This window comes from Podarcis bocagei (genome assembly GCF_964188305.1).
Source record: "Podarcis bocagei genome assembly, chromosome: 3".
NCBI classification, from domain to species: Eukaryota; Metazoa; Chordata; class Lepidosauria; order Squamata; family Lacertidae; genus Podarcis; species Podarcis bocagei.
This window is the reverse complement of record NC_138127.1, coordinates 82,441,455-82,462,222: the sequence shown is the minus strand read 5'-3', so window position 1 is coordinate 82,462,222 and position 20,768 is coordinate 82,441,455. Positions and strand designations below refer to the sequence as shown.

The 20,768-nt window shown below is 40.0% G+C and overlaps 1 protein-coding gene across 5 annotated transcripts in view; it reads right to left on the bottom strand.

Annotated features, from left to right (window-relative positions):
* USH2A (usherin) overlaps positions 1–20,768 on the bottom strand; it is a 457,494-nt gene that overhangs the window by 326,987 nt on the left and 109,739 nt on the right. For all 5 annotated transcript variants that reach the window (XM_081185934.1, XM_081185935.1, XM_081185936.1 and 2 more), the window contains exon 21: positions 9,769–9,999. In XM_081185934.1, the coding sequence (XP_081042060.1) occupies positions 9,769–9,999 (231 nt within the window). The remainder of the gene's footprint in view (positions 1–9,768; positions 10,000–20,768) is intronic.

The following is a 20,768-nucleotide window of genomic DNA, read 5'->3' as shown; positions in this document are numbered from 1 at the left end:
TTAGTATTATTACTTACAGTGCTCAATATGGTGAACAGTGACAAAAAAAACATGAACAGAAAAATAGGGCCAATAACAAAACTAGCCAGTCAAACCATTATATTCCCAGTAAAGGGGTTTTAAGGCCAATAGAGAGAGGAAATAGTGGATATAGGAGCAGATTCATTCCATAACTTTGGGCAATTTGTGTAAAGGCTCAGCTTCTCACTATGACAGAGTCACTTCATGTGAACATGTTGCTTGGAGCAGGGGCTAAGGACAGCATGGAGAGAAGCACCCTTCAAGATATGTGGGACCAGGCCATGAAGGACTTTGTAGCTATGCAACAGTAACTTGAACTGGATGCATATTGGCAGCTAGGGAAACGGGAATGGGATCGACTGAATAGGATTACATTGGCCTATTTCTATAAGATACATTGCATCAACTAAACCTTTTGTATTGTTTTAAAGGGCACCCTAACATAGTGTGTTACTGTTGGCTCAGAGTAGGTGCATCCTACATACCCTTTAATACTGACTGTGCTATTATTTACAAAGCGTGTAGATTAATGTCAATGTTATCATAATAAAAGGTTAAGAAAAATGAGAATCCAAACAAAATTCTGTCATATTCCTGGCAAACCAGCATAATGTTTATCCAGAAAAAAATGGGTCACTTACAGGGACCCATCAACATAAAAATATTCATGTCCTTGTTGAGTACTTGATAATTAAAATAAAAAAATAAAAAATCTAAGGGCACAATCTGGCAAAAAATAAGTTGTTTTAAGTCCCACTAACTTCCAAATAAGCAAAATTAATGGGATTAAATATGGCTGGTTGGGTCATGCCCAATGATTATAAATCACAGCAGCTGCAAAGAACCCAGTGCCACTTTATGGCTCTTTATATTTGTTGTAATAAATTCATTGTAACAGCATTTTCAGGATAGCTTAAGTTATAAGAACAAGATAATGGTATAGTCTGGCTAAGGGAAGAACCTCATTCTACTGTCAATATTTCAGGCTGATAAAAAGCTGACCAAGTGTTATCAGTTTGGTGATGAATAAAAGAAAAAGCATGAAGCCATTAGCATTAATGGACTTAGGTAGCTAAATGCTTGTGTGTTATAGTGGGAGTCTAGGGTGGATTGTTGATTTTTAACTCCAAGGACTAAGACACAAATACCCCGCCCTTCATGTTATTATTTTCTTTTGCAGAAAGTGTGCATATAATTCATTTTTCAAATTTTGTATTATAAAGAAAATTTGGCAAACTACTTGGTATGATTGGTATTTCATCTTAAGAACAAAAAAAGGGAGGGATCCAAAAAGATTTATTACAGAGCTCCACTGAAGTGCTTGAAATACTGTGAGAACACAGAAATGCCTGCTTTTGTGTTTGTTTTTTTAAAAAGATAAAGTTGTCTGATATAATATCTTCAGGCACAGATTACCTTAGGCCTGCAGCATGACCGATAGACACTCAAGCCTCTGCCATCTAGTGTGTACTTGGGAATGGCTAATGAACAGCATACTTTGTGAGAAGATGCAGATAACTAAAGAGAAATGCGCAAGTAAAACTGTAGAATCTTGAGGGCATGAGGAGTGAAATGAAAAGCAGCTGGTTATTGAGTTATTGTCATTTGTGCATACATTTCTTGCGTAGTTTACTTTATGTTCTGCCCTGCCCGAGCATCATGACTGATGAACAGAGGCTATGAATCTTTTAAATAAGAACCAAAACAAGTGTGGTCTTCCATTTAGGCTCTGAACAGATCTGCACCTGCTTAATTTTCAATAACATTGCAACATTCCTTGAAAACCATTCACGAAGGGTTAAGACCAAAGTTTGTGAAACTTCACACACAAGATGGTGCTGTGGGTTGAAGGAGGAGGAGGACTTTCTGCTGCAGTCATTTATGCCCCAGAAAACCTTCTCCAGAAAGTTGGTGAAAATTCCCGCCCCTTCTGTCTAAAGAAGCATCCAGCCAGAGGCGTAGTGTGGGGATGGAAGAGGGACCACTGACCCGGGTGTGCATTTTGGAGGGGGCACAACCAGACGCCCACACAACAGGCTCCCTCATTGAGGCTGGAGACACTGGGAGGCAAGCCAAGCTGCACCTGGGCCAAGCCTTCAGGGCTGGGGCATTAGCAGTGCCTCCTTCTCTTTCTCCTCGTGGCCAGCGATGAGATGTGTGCGTGCCCCCTGCCCCTGGGCCGGTTAAGAGGAAGGGTGGGGAAGAGCACCGCCATCACCCACCAAGGAGAGGCAAGAGGCTCCACTGGGATGGGAAGGGAGAGGGGCAGGTGGGAGGAGGACAGCTGCGTTCTCTGGGGCTGGGGCTCCAGCAAGGAGCCCTGGCAGCTGAAGCGTGGTGGTGGGCAGGTTAGTCTAGTAGGCAGGGGAGATAGAGGCAGTGAGGAGTCTGTTGGAGATGGCCTCCATTGACCCTCTGTGCGGACTCCATGTGCCCCTCGCTTAGAGCACAGTTCCACCCCAGCTTCCCAGTCCACGGGGCGGGGGGGGCACAACACTTGCCCCACCTCCGGCACTTGCAACCCACATTACGCTCTGCATCCAGCGCATGGAGTGGTGGCCTCTGCTGGATCCAAATGCACTTTCAAAAACATAAAGAGTCATTCCATTTGAAGAACAGCAGGTATGCTTTGGGAAGCATAACCCAAGCATAGTGCACCTGCCCTGGTTCTAGAGGACCTGAAGGGAAACTCACAAAGCAGCTGCATTTCTAGATCCAATATTCCAAAAGTATTTCTCTAAAGGGCAGGTGGCCAGATGAGCCAGCGGGACAAGATGAGACCATGGCTGCATTTTACGTGGCTTTCACACTTCCAGACTGCTTCTGGCCCACAGGCTCCTCCCCTCTCTCCAGTTATTTGGTGCTGGAAACTGCTGAGGAGCATATCAAAAACCTTTCACCTCTTCCCAGTGCCAAATTAGCTGGGCAGTGAGAATGCGGGAGGTATATGATAAGAGTACACCTTCCCCACAGCCCAGTTAATACACCACTGGGAACAACTGCAGAACACACCTATCTGCACATTCTTCATAGATTCCTAGGATCAATCATCAGGAAGAAGGTGGAGACAAAGAAGGTATTTTGAATCTGCCAATCCCCATGGGGAGTGGGGAGGAGAGAAACTCAAACCCTCCGACTGTAGGCTCTGGCCCAGCACACAGCCAGTATGTGACCCCCTAATGGCATGCAACCCCCCAGCTCAAATGTTGTCCACCCTGAATGACTTCACCATATATTCCTTCTCAAGAATGGCTCAAAAATTCACCACTTAGTCAATAAACAATTATTCAACTATAGTATATTGTTGTGCACATTACTACCTTGTTGATGTCTCTTTTTTGTGTTCTGCTTCAATTGGTGTAAGTGGTACACATTATTTTACATAATTCTGTTTTTAAAATTGAAATAGCTGTGCCCTGGTGGCTAATCAACTCTCTCTTTCTCCATTTCAGTGCCTGGTCATTTCTCTGTAATTTTGCACATTTTAAAAAACAGGGAATAGTAATACTATAGCAGTGAGCCTGGAGGATAGTGATAGTTGGTGATTACTAGATCAAAGACTTTGGTGAGATCAATACGGAAGGCCCCTCAACATCGATTACTATCCAGTGCTATAAAATCTAACTGCTTACCTTGTGAGATGAGCAAGTGGAATGAACAGGCCAAAGTCGGTACACAATTATTTAAATTAAAAGCATATCTGCTTTTAGCCAATGAACTAACCTTCTCTTATTCCGCATGGTAGTAATTAACCAGCCTAAAGAGATATGTTAACATGCCAATAAAGGGCTTTCCATCAGCAATTTTAAAAAATCAAGCTTTCTTGATTATAAGCTCCTCCATTTATGTTCTCTATTAAATTTAAAATATGACACCTCTTTGATCCAAATGAACAGACCACACCAATTGCAAGCCATCCCTGTTTAGAAATACATAAAAGAACTTAATGATTTTACTATCTTCCCTGTCTCTTTTTAAAGGTAAAGTCTACCTTTAAAATAAAATGCTGATAGAACAAGTGTTGCAGTTTAATAAATTAAATGCCTGCCCTGAATTTTATTGCCTATACTTCTTCATTCTAGTAGTTATGCTAACACTAGCATTCTGAATTTAGTTATTTGCTTTGCATCAATATCTAAGGTTACAATAAATTTGTCAGTTTACATTAAGGATCAAGAGGTCACATCACATAAATTCCTCCTGAGCACATCAAAAAAAGAACATGAGTGATGTGGAAAAAATGGAAGACTAATATAGAAATAAACATGATCCCATGTCATTCAAGATGCCAATATACTTGGCAGATTGTTATATCTAGGAGGCTAGTTGCTTCAAACTATTTTTTTACTATTACTGTACAGTTTGAGAACAGTATAGTAAAGAAAAATAAAACAAATAGCACTAAGATCCTAAAAGGCTATAATTGAACATACAGTTACAACTTAAATTTTGCCAATTTGGAGGTATTTCCTCATCTCATCTTTTGAGGTGTTTCAACATAAGGCAACAATAAAAGTTTGATATAGTTAGAGAAATTCCTGGGGGGGGGGGGTTCTGCACAGCTCTAGCTTGCTGTTTGATTTTGCCCCAAAAGGATATTCAAAACTTGTAGGGGATTGTCTTTTGGGGAAATTGCTAATGAATTTTGCACAGCAAAAAGAGCTTCAGTGAAATGTTTGATATCTCTTGGAGTGGGGAGGGGGTGCATCCATGAAAAAATGTATTTACATTCTCTTCAACCAAAGTAGTGTGTCTCTGTTCATCTAGGAGATAATTGTTTAAACATATGAATGTTTGGCTTTACAAGCTTATATTATATTATGTTTTTCCCACACACAAATCTGTATAGTATAATATTGCAACAGCTAAATCCTGACTGATAGTTTTGCCAAAAATACCATTGTTCAGTCTATGATCTGATTGATTTTAGGCCATAAGTACTTTAAGCTAATAAGGACAGAAAAAATTAATCCTCCCCCCCTTTAATATTGGCAATCACTCAATTGATAAGGCTCATCATAGTTAGACAAGATATTAATTTGATCTTTCTGAAAGATCAATTAGGGGATGAAACATGCCTTGATAATATTCATAGGAACGTTTCCTGGTGATATTCATGACAGACAATTGGAATCAATGAATGTCTTCCCTTCCTTGTTTGTTCAATACACCACTTGTTAGTTCCATCATGACTGTCCTCTGCAAAAACCACAAGCCGAGAATGAGAAAACCGCAGCTCATGAGTAGTGTAGAAAGCAGGCAGTCCTTCAGAAAGTCAAAGTATTGGAGTATGGTATTGTACAGTGAAATCCTATGCATGTCTACTCAAAAGGAAGCCTCACCAGTATAGGACTGCCAAGAAAGATAGTGATGGACAGAACTGTCAATTTCAGTTCTCAGTTTTGCAGTCTTAAGCTCAGTCTGCCACATTTCCACATCAGATTGTTTATTTAAAACGCCTCGTGAAAATTCATCAACATTTAAATACACATTTCTCCTAATATACATACTTTGTATCCAACATTGCCTAATATACACATTTTTGCAAGCAATTTCCCCTGATAGAATGCATTTCTGCTTATTTTCACTAATATATGCAGTTTTATGCACACTTTCCCCTATTACATGCATCTTAGTACACATTTGTTGCTGTTGCTGGAGAACTGCATCACAAAATTCAGGGGGGGGAATGGAAGATTTAAAAGCATAGCTCTGTTTCAGTCCACAAGTTGTTTTGGGAAGTGAAAATTAGGTAGCTCCACATTAAAAGGTAAACCAAAGCAAACTTCTCCCCCATCCACTCTAACAGAACACTATGCAGGAACAAAGTGGTGAATCCATTCACTTCTGCACCTGAAACAGCATATCATAAGGTGGGTGAGAAGGGTTTGTTTTTCTTTCTTAAGCAAATTAGAACCCCAGTTTTGCAAATTGGGGGTGGAAACAGTGTTTCCTAGGCCCTACTCTAGGCTGGCATAGCTGAGGGGACCAAGAATTTGGGGGTATCGGCAGGGTTCGCATGTGGCTGTCTTCACAAAATACCCCATTTCCACACGCTACTGAATGCTTACTATCCTCTCACGTCAGTGGCAGAACTGCTAGTAGCAGCTTACCGCCTGCCTCAGCAAAGTTTGGGGCCTCTAGCATGGAAGAGCAATTTCTCCACCAGCAATCGTCTCCTCTACTGGCAAAGACCTACAGAGGGGAATCAATGCACTCACCTACCCCCACCCCCTTATAACCTTTGTGACATTGTCATCCCAACCTGTAACTTGCTTTAGATACCATTTTAATCTGGGGGGGAAGCCTCAAGGGAAAAAATGGAGTCATGAATTATAGTTCCTCATCAGAGAGGGAGAGCCAAGACATAGTCTCATTGTTGTCCTTGTACAAATCAGCAGGGAGGAGGATGGGGACAAAACAATAATTATTTGACTCTCATGCCACCTACTGTTGGGCTCCTTGCCTTCTGTCCTACCACCCACCACTGAATTGATGTGAAAATAAAACTGAATAATCAGTATGTATGGTGCTCTCAGTTCACTGGAAGAACAGAACAGCACTCCTGTGAACCAGGTTCAGCATCAGCACAGGTGTATGTGTGCACTGAGTTAGATATGAGGTTAAAGGCCATCTATGGGGATCACAGTTTTCTGCTGCTGCAACAGGAATTGAGGGCCAGTGGCAGCACCTAACATTCTTGGAAAGCTGTTGGAGACCCTGCAGGGCAGTCATTTAACAACAATAACAACCTAGTGCTCCTAACGGCACCATACAGTAGGGTCTAGTTACCATTTTAAGGCCGCATATTCAGTTGTTGTGCTAGGATTCCCACTAGAACAATGGGACTTTCCCCCTTTCTTCCATCCATGCCAAATCTGCTCTGGAGGGTTGGGATAGCCCCCAGATTGGCACACAGACAGGAGAAATCTTTCTGGCAGGCAAGCAGACATGCTTGTACTGATGGGATGATCTCCTTAGCACCACACTGAATACAACCACCCCCTCTTTCCCAAATGCCTCCTACTATAGCATTGCTTTGGGGTATTGTAGGAAAATAAAATGTCAGAACCCAGCTACCTGGCAGTGCTTAGAGACAAGACCAGAGGAAGGGAAGCCAGAGGGCACTTTGCCCAGGGCCTCCTGAAACCTAGGCACAACCCTGTTGTTATCTATTCCATTCTCATATTCTGAATTTCAAGATATAGCTGCTGAATGTTGATCAGCTTGGACAGTTATGTACTTTGACAATGGATAGGTTTTTAGAACGGTGTCTTAGTGCCTGCAACACCCTACCAAAAGGTACATTTAAAAATTCATTCTTAAGTGGAGGATTTTGAGATTTTGTACAAAGGCATAAATAAATCTGTATTTTTCAATGAAACTGATATATAGGAAAAGCAAATGTTTGATGCAGACTTTTTAAAAAGTTTCTATAACATGATGATGATGATGATGATGATGATGATGATGATGATGATAATAATAATAATAATAATAATAATAATAATAATAAGGAGTCCTTTTTCAGAAGAAGAAGAAAATACGACTACAGTAATGCTGCCTGGTCAGGGTCAGCGCCACATATTTGTAGCGTTAAGTCCCTGTCGTGCACATTAGAAAATGTCTTAAGATGTTTTTGTTCACAAAGCAGCACAATTCACTTTGTTGTGCTGGATCACTCCTGTTTAAAGTGTTTCCAGCTCCCCTCTCACCCTATCTTTAGGCTTCTTGGGATTAGGAAGGAGGAAGAAAGGAAATGTCTTGTTCAAGAAGGAACTGTGAATTCATTTTAAGTGCAAGGCCATAGTCCTAGCAAAAAAGGTTCTGAGAGAAATGAAGAGAGGGCTAAATTCTTTCTTTTCTGAGGCCAGCTAACATTTCATAGTGGGACATGTCACTGTCAATAATGATAAAGCGAAGGGAAAGGAAGCATGGTCAGAATGCCCTTTGCAGAGATGGGAGCCTGACCCACAGTTATGCCATGATTCATATATTTGCTTAGGTTAGGCAGGTTTTATTAAGTTGCCTTATACTGAGCCAGAGATTGTTCTGTGGCCTTCCAGCTGTTGTTGCATTATAACTCCTATCAGCCCTACTGGCAGGGGCTGATGGGAGCTCAAGTGAGGTCTAGCAACATCTGGAGGGGCACAAGTTTCTGGCAGTGGGTGTGCCCTTCCCCGTTTCTCAAATTTTCCCCACCCTAACTTTCAGTCATAATGTATTAAGGTCTTTGCTTCTGCTATAATGGTGTTTTTTATCACAATCTTCCCCCAAACCATTTTTTCCTGGCGTCTCCCCTACACCATTGTTAGCCTCTACCTAGCAGCAGCTCTCTGGGGTTCAAACAGGTGGGGTTTTTTAGCTGTGCTGCCTAAGATACTTCTTTTAATTCCCAGCACCTGCAGTTAAGGTAACTTATGGGTGCAAGACAGATGTACTACCCGTAAGTTATCATTCTTCCCAGTTAAGGAAAAACATTTGCACAATGACTTCACCCAAGGAGCAGCAGAAAATGAATGCTTCTAAGGGTTGCAAAATATTGTTAATTACACAGATATAATAATTCTTGGTCCTTGAATAGAACAGCCATATATAGGGATGTATGGACATGCCTCACGCCGTTCCAGCGTTTCATCTGGTATTTTCTGTACCCCTGCAATTGGTTTATTTTGCACAAGTCTTTTTTTATATTATGTCATCTGCTGGTTCTGAAATATACCTATTTTTAAATATCATAGTGCACAAAAGATACAAACATCTCAGCCATCAACAAATATTTACAAATCAGTCACTTTCTCTGTGTGTTCCTTTCCAAAGTTAATGCTAGTCTTTTGCAACAAACAAAAAATAGAGTCTTGTGGCACCTGAAAGACAAAGTTAATGAAGTGGGGTCCTTCTGTTTGTTTTCACAAATATCACGATCCCCTGCTGCCTCTACCACTCTGGGTAAAGATGTCACAGGTTGGGATCCTGCATTTTACTCACTGCATAAGGGTTACGGTCATACGTCAACAGGTAAAAAAACAGACTACCTCTTTCCATGCGAAAAGAATGATAATGAAGGATACATTCCTTTGGTTATTCAATTTCGCAGTAGGAAGCAGATTAAGGCTGCAATCCCAATCCTAACCCCATCATCTGAGAGTAAATTCCATTGAACTCAGTGGGACTTACTTCTGAGAAAACATGGTTGGGACTTCTAGCAACAAAACAACTTACATAAATCAACAAACAAGTATGCAATTTCAATCACCAGCCCCTCAAGTTTCCTTTTCTATTTTTCAATTGAGCCTCCATTGGTTGTGGAGGTCTTTGAGCATACTCTGTTCTTTCTGGGCTTTTAGTAAACTTGGGCAATTTAAGAAATCTTTTGTATTCCATATCACGAGGTTTACCTCCAATCATGCTAATTCCCCCGCTTTTATTATTACATTGTTTATTATCTGGGCCCGGTGATTAGGGATTAAGAATCTTTGATTTACCTCTGAATTGCCCCAATACCAGTTGCATTCACACAAAAATAGTGAAAATTCAGGTCTCAAGAAGCACAAGATGATTCAGAAAGCAACAGAATGAAAAGAGTTAACAATAACATCATGCGGAAGTGCTCTAAAAACAAATGAATTTTTTAAAAAGAGCAATTCCAGAGAAATGGGCTAGTGTAAAGGCACCCTAACTATCCCATTGTTGTCTAAACAAAAACCAAAGCTTTTACACTGCATGCTATCACCACAATCTCCTTACCTGTAAAATATGTGTTGGCAGGCAGAGTAGAACTTGGAAATTTATAATACCCATTTCCTGGAAAACGGATTCCTTTCATTACAGTTACACTTGATGTTGCTAAAGATGCATCCATTCTCTCCAGCTGATAGACTGGAGGAGGCCCATTAAGTTCTTTAGGTTCCTTCCAACTTATCTTTATCACCGTGCTGTTTATTCCTTCAGCATAAGGGGCAATTAGCTGTCTTGGAGCTATTTATATAAAAAGAAAAAAGGAAAGATGCATCTGTCCAGTTAAGGTTATCCAAACAATACTGGTTTTCAGAATAAACCAGGGAGTTCTACATGTATAATATATCATCCCCTAGGAAAGCAGTATCAATTACAATTGCAAACAACCTTTGACCTGTGTGCTATTGCAATCATACAGTACAGATAATTCTTGATTTAGTAAAAAATTTGAATGGCAGCCCTCCGATGTCTTGTTTGACCTGTCAGTGGTACAGTACTGGCTTTTTTCCACCTTAACTATTGACTGAAAGTAATTTTATCTCAGCATCATAAAAATAATAATACAGACCTTAAGGCACAAATTCAACTACAGTGGTAGCTCGGGTTACAGACACTTCAGGTTACAGACTCCACTAACCCAGAAATAGTACCTTAGGTTAAGAACTTTGCTTCAGGATGAGAACAGAAAACGTGCTCCAGCGGCACGGCAGCAGCAGGAGGCCCCATTAGCTTAAGTGGTGCTTCAGGTTAAGAACAGACCTCCAGAACGAATTAAGTTCTTAACCCGAGGTACCACTGTAATTCTTGTAAACAAGGGCACCCAGCTATCTCTCCAGAGTGTATTCAAATATATCAGGAGCAGGAAATATAGGTTCTCTTTGAGAGGAGGGATTTTGTGTGATCTTTTACCGCTCAGTTAAATCACAATAGAGAAGGCACCTGTCTGATTACAGTGGGAGGGAGTTCCAAAGGTTAGGTATTGCTACGCTAAAGATCATTTCTATCATTGTGTGGAATGGATCTCCTGGTAGGATGGTATCTGCAGGATGCTTTTTCCTACAGAACACACCAATCAACTGGGTATATAGGAAGTGTGATGATCGTATCCATATCCTGGTCCCAAGCTGTATGCAACTTTGTACACTAACACCAGCACCTTCAACCTAACTCAGTGGAAAATGGCAGCCACTGCAATTCTTTCATATGATGGCTGTTTCCCCCCCCCCTTCCCAGTGAGCAGTTGAGCCAATGCATTTTGCACTAGTGCAATTGTTTGGTATGCAGTCTTTTGTAGCTTGTTGCGGTTTGCTGGCCTGGAAAACTGGTCACTGCTATGCAGCAATTTCCTCAAGATATCTTTTAGCTATAATATACTGTTGCACACCACCCCAATCTCTTCGCAGTGCTAGATTCCAGTGGTTTCAGGCACTTACCCAGGGTATGGTTTCCTTCGGAATGAGGGACAGCGGAGACTGTGATGTTTTTATGATCTATGGTTTATTTGCACATATTTACAACCTGAGCTTCCAGCTTCTACCTCACACACACCAACTCTCAACTATGGCCTTTGTCTTTCTAACTACCAGCAAGTTAAGGAAGTGGGGCTCACCCATTTGCAATCTGGCACAGAGCTGCTTCCTTTGTTACCTTAATGGCCCATATTTAGGTGGCCATTAACTCAACAGGAAGCTAGCCTGGCTATTTCAGGAATTGAATCCATTCTGGATCCAGGAATTAGAGGGAGGGGGGCCCAGGCATACAGTCTACCCACCAAAAAAAACACCTCATAGCAATACTTTTATCCACTCTGTACCCCAAGCAATCATTACTTTGCAAACCTCTAATGTTTTTACACGAGGAGAGTCCTAAACTATGCAGTATATATCAAAGACAGGGTTTTTGGTGATTATAGGGCACGACATTCATTTGGAGAACAATCTGGATTAAAATATGCATCTTGCAAATTACATCAGTTAGCTAAGAGTTTGTTGCAAAGCGCTTCATTTATAACAAATTAATAACATATCCTTAAAGCTCCTTGCATACAAAACCATCATTTTCTCACATTAACCTGTAGTATGTTGCTATTACTTTTTCTACAACATGATAAAATATTACTTTTGGCAGAGGGAATGATGGGAGACAAAAACCCACCAACCGTGCTATGCATTGTAAATTCTTGCTTGGACATCATTTATGACTTCACAATCTAATTAGTATCATACTGCTATGTTCGAAATTTACTGTGTTGAAATTGAAGTAGTGCAGTGTGAGGTCACAAGCTTCCCCGCATAAGTAGCGCAGAGCGCTAATGAAATGCAGTATTAATGCACAGGTTTCAAAAGAAAACATGGCTTTACAATTGGAACTTCACCTTTGGAGCAAATCAGTCTGTGTCAGCATTTTAAATGTGAGTGCCAAGGTTGAGTCTTCTAGTTCAGCTTAGAGTTGCTAAAGCAAAAAGGCTAAAATTCATTATTTCTAAAATGAATACATACAGCCAACCTTTCTTCACAACAACAACAACCACATCTCCCTTAAACAACCATCCTTTAATAAATAGGAGTTGCCTGCACTGTAATTATAACATCTTTGCTACCCAAATTTGATGCTTTTATGGGGCTTCTGCAATTAACTACTTAAATGCATTGTAACACTTGCTTCTCTGACAGGAAAGTATTGATTTTTTAATCATTTTCAAGTCTACTCTAGCACAAATAAATGTACTACAGTTACAGTTAATGCACTGTGTACACGCATTAAACACTAGCATGACACAATTTATTATTTTGTGATATATGGAACAGAAACCCAACCTTTCAAAAAGCAACATCTTCGGTATAACATTAGTATTGTAACTACCATGTCCTTGGTGATTCAGAATACTTGTGTGTTGACATGTACAGTGAAGAGTCTCTATTGAAGCTGGTACTTCAGCAATTTGGATGAAAAAAGTAAGATTATAAATCTGCAGTACAGGTTGCCATGTCACTGGATTGTACAATATAGCTACTGGAGGCTAAAAGGCACAGTATACATTTCCTAAAGGTGTCACTGTGGTACCTGTAGCTGCTTTGTCAAAGGAGCAGTCTATAATTTTGCCTATTTAAATTTTGTCCAAGCCTCCTAAAACACATCTGTCAAAGCATACTGTATTTTAGTAGACTCAGCTATATTTTGCATATTTTAATTATGTAGTGTTTTTAAAATTTATTCCTAGATAATATATAGTTGATATATTATAAAGGTAAAACATTAGTTTAAACGCCTATGACTAGGTGTTTGCTGTTGTGCAACAGAGGGCACTAAACAGATGGCCCATACTGTTTTATGTTAAAGATATATCACTTATAGATATTGCTGTATAGGTCACTATAAAAAAGCATTTCGCTTGTGTGCGTGAACACACACATACAATCTGTGTGCCTAAAAGAAAAATATAATTGTTGGTAAGTAAAGAGCAGTTAACTTTGTTTTGTTTGAAACGATATCATTTTAGTTTTAGAAGCTAAGACAGATGCCAGCATTTCACTGCGAACAGATGGTAATTCCATCTAATAGTGCATCTCTGTATTAGTAAGGTCTGTTGTGTATACAAACAGTAATAAACACTAGGTGAGTATCAAAATAAATTTTAATTGTTGACATTAAATTCTGGCAGCCATGCTTCTAAGGATAGTGTATTCTTTTCACAAATCTGTCAGGTTTGCTAATGCAGCTGCTAAAAGTTTCCTATAGCCTGTCAGGTTCTAAAGCTAATAAAAACGCATTTGCATTACAGCTACAAAATTTACAGGTCTGTTTCTCTTTCATGCGTTTATATCAACAGCAACCTCTCAAATAATCAGCAGCACTTCTAATGTTTGGTTCCTCTTGGCTTTAGTCTGAAATTTGCTCCTCAGTGTTTTCTCTTCAATTAAAAGCCGAAATAGCAACAGTCTTTAGCAGCACTTTGAAAACGTAACCAGTCATGAGAATATGGTCTCATTTATGCTTTGGCTACTGCTAATTAGAACTCTAACCTTTTAAATGGCTACTTGTACTACAAACATGAGTCTGACCAAACTGCGGGAGGCTGTGGAAGACAGGAGTGCCTGGCGTGCTCTGGTCCATGGGGTCACGAAGAGTCGGACACGACTAAACGACTAAACAGCAACAACAACAAGGGTTGTCCTTAAACACACACATACACTCAAACTCGTATGGTGTACGATTTCAGTTTGTAAGCAAACGTTCAATGTTATGTTTGCCCCTTGACTAAAAAATGAGAGCTCCCCTCGCTGAAGCAGCTTGGCTATTGTTACAAGATGTTACTAAAAGGGTGCCGGGAATGTTTTTAATAGAACTGCAACTAGTTTGGCAATGCAAAGTATTTTGCCATTCAACCTCATGGGTAAATCTTTGTAGTGAATGGGAGTGACGGAGACATAGAAATGGCTGGGCAAGGATAGCTTAGTTCTGTAGTCCAGAATCCTAACTGATGAACCCCCAAAGACACGACTCAACAACAGGGTTTCCTAGTGATTGATTTAAAATGTAATGCCCTGAACTTCGATTTTTAAAACTTATAGGAGGGCTTACATTAAGACACTGTGAAAACCATTTTCAAAACAAAGTTAATAACAAATGAACTACAGAGAACACAGCAAAACAGCAACAGACAACAATAAAACTGTTCCACAAGTAGCAGTCATAATTACATATTTTTTTAAAAGCTAAACTGAAACTGAAAAATAAAAACTTTAGGTCCAGTACCCAGAAGCAGTGCCTATGCCTTTAAATTTCCAGGTGTTAAATGAGCTTCCTGCCATGGTGCAAACCCATTATTCACTAGTCCCTTCTCTCTGGCCACCTCCATCATGATATTAAATTTGTCCTATAGGAGACAGGTGAGAGTACAAATGAAGAGCTAGTAGGGAACTAATGGGCAGTGGGGGCAGCGACAGCCTTGTTTGCTGCCTTGGGGCATTTATAGCTACTCAAACCATCCCTGGGCAAGGATTAGGCAGCTGTATTGGTTATCCTGATGACATACCTGCACACGGTAGGACTAAAGCTACTTATTTCCAGTTTAAAACAGTAGGGCTGGAATATTCCTCAAATAAACATAACAAGTTTTAAGGGTTCATTGTATTATGAACATAGAATCATATTTCTTTAAAAATCAATGTAAAAAAAAAATCCCGAAAAATATATTGCTTCCACCATATGGGACAACCAACGACTCACCAACCGATTTAAGATGCAGCATATTGAGCTGACCATATGTTACAGTGCTGTTGAATGGCTGAGTGATTCATGCCCGTCACATTCTAGTATATCAATTAAAGCTCCTTGAAGTCTGCATGATTTGTGTCTCTGTTATTAAACCCTGCTAATTCATCCCACTTACACATCTGTTATAAATCTCTAGGAGTGCTGCATGATTCATGGCAATCTGTGAGCATGGTACAGCAAATTCTTCTCCTTGTAATTAACAGTAAATTGTTTTACTGCCATGCAATGAATTTTTCAGTTATATTGCAAATGAACTCCTAAATGCATGGCTCTTTCCTAAGAACTGACTTATATCATTAGGCAATTAAAAAGTATTGCTTTGAACCAAAAGCTTTTAATCAAGAGAAATACAACTTAAACTCAGCCTAAAGACCATGCAAATTTGACATACTGGCAACAGAATAATTTGTGCAATTTCCCGAGGAGTGAAATATGTCCTTTGGGGAGAACAAACAAATAAGGTTTGGCTCATGCAATGGTGCACAAAGAGCACCCAATCTGTAGCTGGAGAGCACTTGGCAAGAGAAGATACTGAGCGGATACTGTTTATCTCAGGAGTTATTTAAATCATCTGTCATTTGCAAATTCCTCAGATTATGTTTCACGTCTCTAATTGTAACACAGTGCCTATATTCTTGAAATAAATAATTGGATAATTAACCAAGCAAAATCATCACAGGATTCCAGTACTAGTCAAGAGTTTCAGTCAAAGGTGAAGCCAATTCGCTTTTGCTTTGCTGCTTCTGTAGCTTCCTGAAGAGGCTTTGATTCTTCTATCCTGCCCTCCGCCACTCCCCATCTCAGTCTAGATCTTGGCACCAGCCTGAAATTCATGAGTCCCTACATCAAGCCAGTATAACAACAAATAAAATTAGATTCAAAGAAGGGGGACTAATTGAAGGACGGCAAGCAAAAATATATATGTGCGTATAAATATATATATATATATGGATGCAATGGTACATTTGCATGCTCATTTTCCCTTTTAAGCATGGAGCAGAAAGTGACTTTGTTTTAATGAGGGATTATTCAAGACAGGAACGAACAAAATGCATTCATAACTAAGAACAAAGATTGTATTGTGAAACAAAAAAAAAAAAACAGGCAACTGCTGAGAAAGAAGGGGATGATTGGTTTATGCATTATGAATAAAAAGGTAGAAAAATATTTATATTAGTATTCACTAATGACTATATATACAAGATTGCTGTAATTAAAATTATAAATTAACATATTAAGAGTGCTTGTTTAATCACTTTGGGTCCCATTCACAGTGACAGACTTTTATGTACTTGCATGCAAAGCAATGTGTGTTTTCAGACCAGAGGCAAACAGCCTGCGTATTTTACTTTTAATAGAGAAAGGAAAATCTAATGCACCACTAATTACCAGTTAATTGGATATGGGTGGTTTTTAAGACTATGATAGAGTATTGTGCTTAAAAACCATTATATGACAGGCAAAACATATGGTTCTTATCAGTAGTGTGTACCTTTCTGAACTATTGGAAATTCAGGCATTACAGGTTTCTCTTTGAATACAGTAAACCTAGGGATGGCAAAACTTGAATAAATATATACATCAGATCCTATGCTCCCAAAGGTGTGGAGCTTGTTTTGCTTTTTGAAAACTGTATTCCATTCATAAATTGATGAAAACTGAGTATTTTCCAGATACACAAGAGTGTCAAACAGCATCAAAGATAGAAATAGGTATATGTGGCCCTGCACATGGCAGATATACATGTAAAAACATAGTAAGAGTCCTACTGCATTGGACCAGCTATCTAGTCTAATAGTAGCCTGCTTCCTAAGTGGCCAATCAGAAAAGAAAAGCCTGGTGGATCAGGCCAGTGGCTCATCTAGTCCAGCATCCTGTACTCACAGTGGCCAACCAGATGTTTATGGGATGCACACAAGCAGGACCTGAGCGCAACTGCACTCTGCCTACCTGGGATTCCCAGCAACTGTGGATGTGACTGTGGCTAGTAGCTGCCGCTAGCCTTATCCTCCATGAATTTGTTCAATCCCTTTTTTAAAACCCACCAAGTTGGTGGCCATTGCTGCCTCCTGTGGAAGTCCCATAACTGCACTAGAAGGACTTTCATTTATCTGTCCTCAGCATCATTGGATGTCCACAAGTTCTAGTATTGTGAGAGAAGAAGAAAAACCTTTCTCTATCCACTTTTTCCCATGGCGTGCAAAACTTTAGACACCTCTATCATGTTGCCTCTTACTCACCTTAACTAAAAAGTCCCACATGTTGCAACTTTTTTCCTCACAGGGGAACTTGATCATTTTCCAACTCCAAAATACCCTTTTTGAGGTGAGATGACCAGAAGTGTGAACAGTATTCCGAATGCGGCCACACCATAGATTTGTATAACTGCATTATGACACTGGCATTTCTTTTCAACTCCTTTCCTAATGATCCCTAGCCTGGAATTCACAATGACAAAGTTGCTTAATGGGACTTAAGCTTATCACACAAAGAACTTGTTTATTTAGTTATGACCAACTTTAGCTGAATCTGGGCCAATGAATTTGCAATACAGTGTTTTATGATAGCAGTGGTACAAATAGATAATCAGTACTAGCTTAGTCATGCTGGCCACATGATCTAGAAGCTGTACGCCAGCTCCCTCGGCCAATAAAGCAAGATGAGTGCCGCAACCTCAGAGTCAGCTACAACTAGACCTAATGGTCAGGGGTCCCTTTAGCTTTACACCATCATATAGCTCAGGCTATAAAGAGGGTCTGCTATATATAGGCCATTTAAACTATTTTAAAACCATTTCTGAATATCATGCTCACCTGCCACAAAACATGCAGTACATGTAGGGGTGCCATATTTCAAAAAGTAAAAACCAGGACACTCCAAAAGTTTTTTTACAAAAACACCCAAAAAACGGTGATTTTTCAGTTGACTTGCCCTAAGATCCAGGACAAAGCGTCACCTTTCGAAAATGCCCACCTTTGAAATCCTGGTACAGTGGTACCTCGCAAGACAAATGCCTCGCAAGACGGAAAACTTGCAAGACGAAAGGGTTTTTTGTTTTTTGAGCTGCTTCGCAAGACGATTTTCCCTATGGGCTTGCTTCGCAAGACGGAAACGTCTTGCAAGTGTGTTTCCTTTTTCTTAACACCGTTAATACAGTTGCAACTTGACTTCGAGGAGCAACTCATAGCACACGGTGTGGTAGCCTTTTTTGAGGTTTTTGAAGACTTTGGTGATTTTTGAAGCTTTTCCAAAACTTTTCCGACACCGTGCTTCGCAAGACGAAAAAAATCGCAGGACGACAAAACTCTCGGAACGAATTAATTTCGACTTGCGAGGCACCACTGTAATGTCCAGGAAAATCCAGACGTATGACAGCCCTAAGTACACGTTTATATTTCCACTTTAAGGTCAACGTTAGGCATTTAAAATGTTTTACGATTATTTCTTTGAACACCTGTGAAACCTCCAGTGACAACCATGAAGACAGTTCTAATTGAAACTCATATTTAATATCTGACAAATAAATGATAACTGTGTTTCTTAGACATCAGTGGGAATTTGATTCAGATTTCAAGTTCAGATTTGTGTTTGCATGTTCTGGATTCTAATTTGGAGACATCAAGCATAAGCATCCAAGCTTACTGTTGCTTACACTTAAAATGGGATCTGTAGAAATATTAGCATTATTGTCTGATTTTAATATATATGAAACCTGGAGCAGTGAGGAGTGCTAAAGCATTGCACGAGCACCTCTCCTCGTGCCAGCTTGGTCCTGACAATCCTTCTGTTTGTGCAGGTTTTGCCCGGCAACACCTACACAGATGGGCCTGTCATGCCCCCTGAATGTCTAAATATTCACTTTTGCTTTGACACATGAGCAAGAGACAATAACCAAATGGTTATCTTGCCTCAGCCACCAGCTGTTCACCATTGGCAGCAAAGATGATAGGAGTTATTTGCAGGAGCGTCAGTCCCATTTTTTAACAGTAATATCTGATGATTCCCTATAGAAAATAATTATTCAGGTTTCCATGGCACTTCTCTGCTGCTTTCCATGTGTTTACTTTAAACTCCATGATGAAAAGGTATAGAAGTATCATTTGCTTCTAAGGTTTCAAATGTAAAAGTGTATACATGCAGATGGAAAGTTCAAGCTGGTTCACACTCACGATACTAGATGACTACACCTGCAGTGCTATTGGCAGGTAGGGATCGATACCAGTTTACAAAGGGATGCTCTGAACAACCCAGAGTCAACAGTTCTGTGGAATTTTTGCTTTACGCAGAACTCCAAAGTCTCTCTCATAAATTATTTTGGGAACATAAGATGCCTAGGAACCCGATGAAGTCCGTGGATCCCTTCACCTCCACTCACTTTCCAGGACAGATCTCCCTACAACTGTTATAAAAATGTATTATAATAAGGAAGTATTTGGGATCTTGTAAGCAGTCCCTCTGCTTTTGGTTTGCATTTGTCTTCCAGACCACCAAAAAAAAAGCAGTCGCTGAAGTAGGAGCAAAGTGCATAATTCTCTCTTTCGTGTAAACACCATACATTTGAACTGCAGTTTGTTACAGGTGCTGAGAATTGTAGCTCTGTGGCAGGTAAACTACAGTTCCCAGGATTATTCAGGGATGCCCTGGGTTTTAAATGTGCTTCATAAGGTATGTTATATGCACAGCCTATAACTGGATCTGCAGCTTCTTTCCCCAAACACCCACAATGCTATCAAAATGCATTTCAGATGGTGCTCTTGCATTTACTCCTGATAATTAGCAGCAAGGAGGTTGTTAATTAAAGTAGCCTTTAAAATAATTTGTCAATTGTGTTTTGCTTGTGCATCTCAGCAAGAGTTGACACACAAAGCACATTTGCTAGATTTCAGTGAAAAAAGTTAATTCAAGTAAGTGGATACAGGCTTAAAATGGCAACTTTCCAAACCTAGAAATGATAAATAGAAAAATACTCAACATTTAATATATCAAAATCTACTGGTCACTCAATTTTATACTCTACTGTATTGTTTAATGTGACTGATACCAAATTATTAAAACAATAATAAACAAGCTGTCAGGTTTCAATGAGCTATTTATTTTCAGGGAATTGACAGATAAGCAAGAAACGATGTTTTATCACTAATAATAGCCAAGGGTCCTATCTAAATTCCATTAGTTATTTTTTGAAACTGTTCATTACAATATATTACAGAATCCTGAGGTATAAAGATTTGAAGGATTGGCACCTACAGATTCTCCAAATTACACATCTCAACAGAGTGTTTGAGACTGATGCTGAGGAGTATATTTCTGTACACCAGGGATTGGGAAGTTCCGACCCAGTGACTAAATGCGCCTTTCTATCTTGTTCTCAGATGCGGGTGGTGCTGTGGGTTAAACCACAGAGCCTAGGACTTCCCAATCAGAAGGTCGGCGGTTCGAATCCCTGCGATGGGGTGAGCTCCTGTTGCTCGGTCCCTGCTCCTGCCAACCTAGCAGTTTGAAAGCACGTCAAAATGCAAGTAGATAAATAGGTACCGCTCCAGCAGGAAGGTAAACGGCGTTTCCGTGCGCTGCTCTGGTTTGCCAGAAGCGGCTTAGTCATGCTGGCCACATGACCCGGAAGCTGTACGCTGGCTCCCTCGGCCAATAAAGCGAGATGAGCGCTGCAACCCCAAAGTCGGTCACGACTGGACCTAATGGTCAGGGGTCCCTTTACCTTTAAACTACCTTAA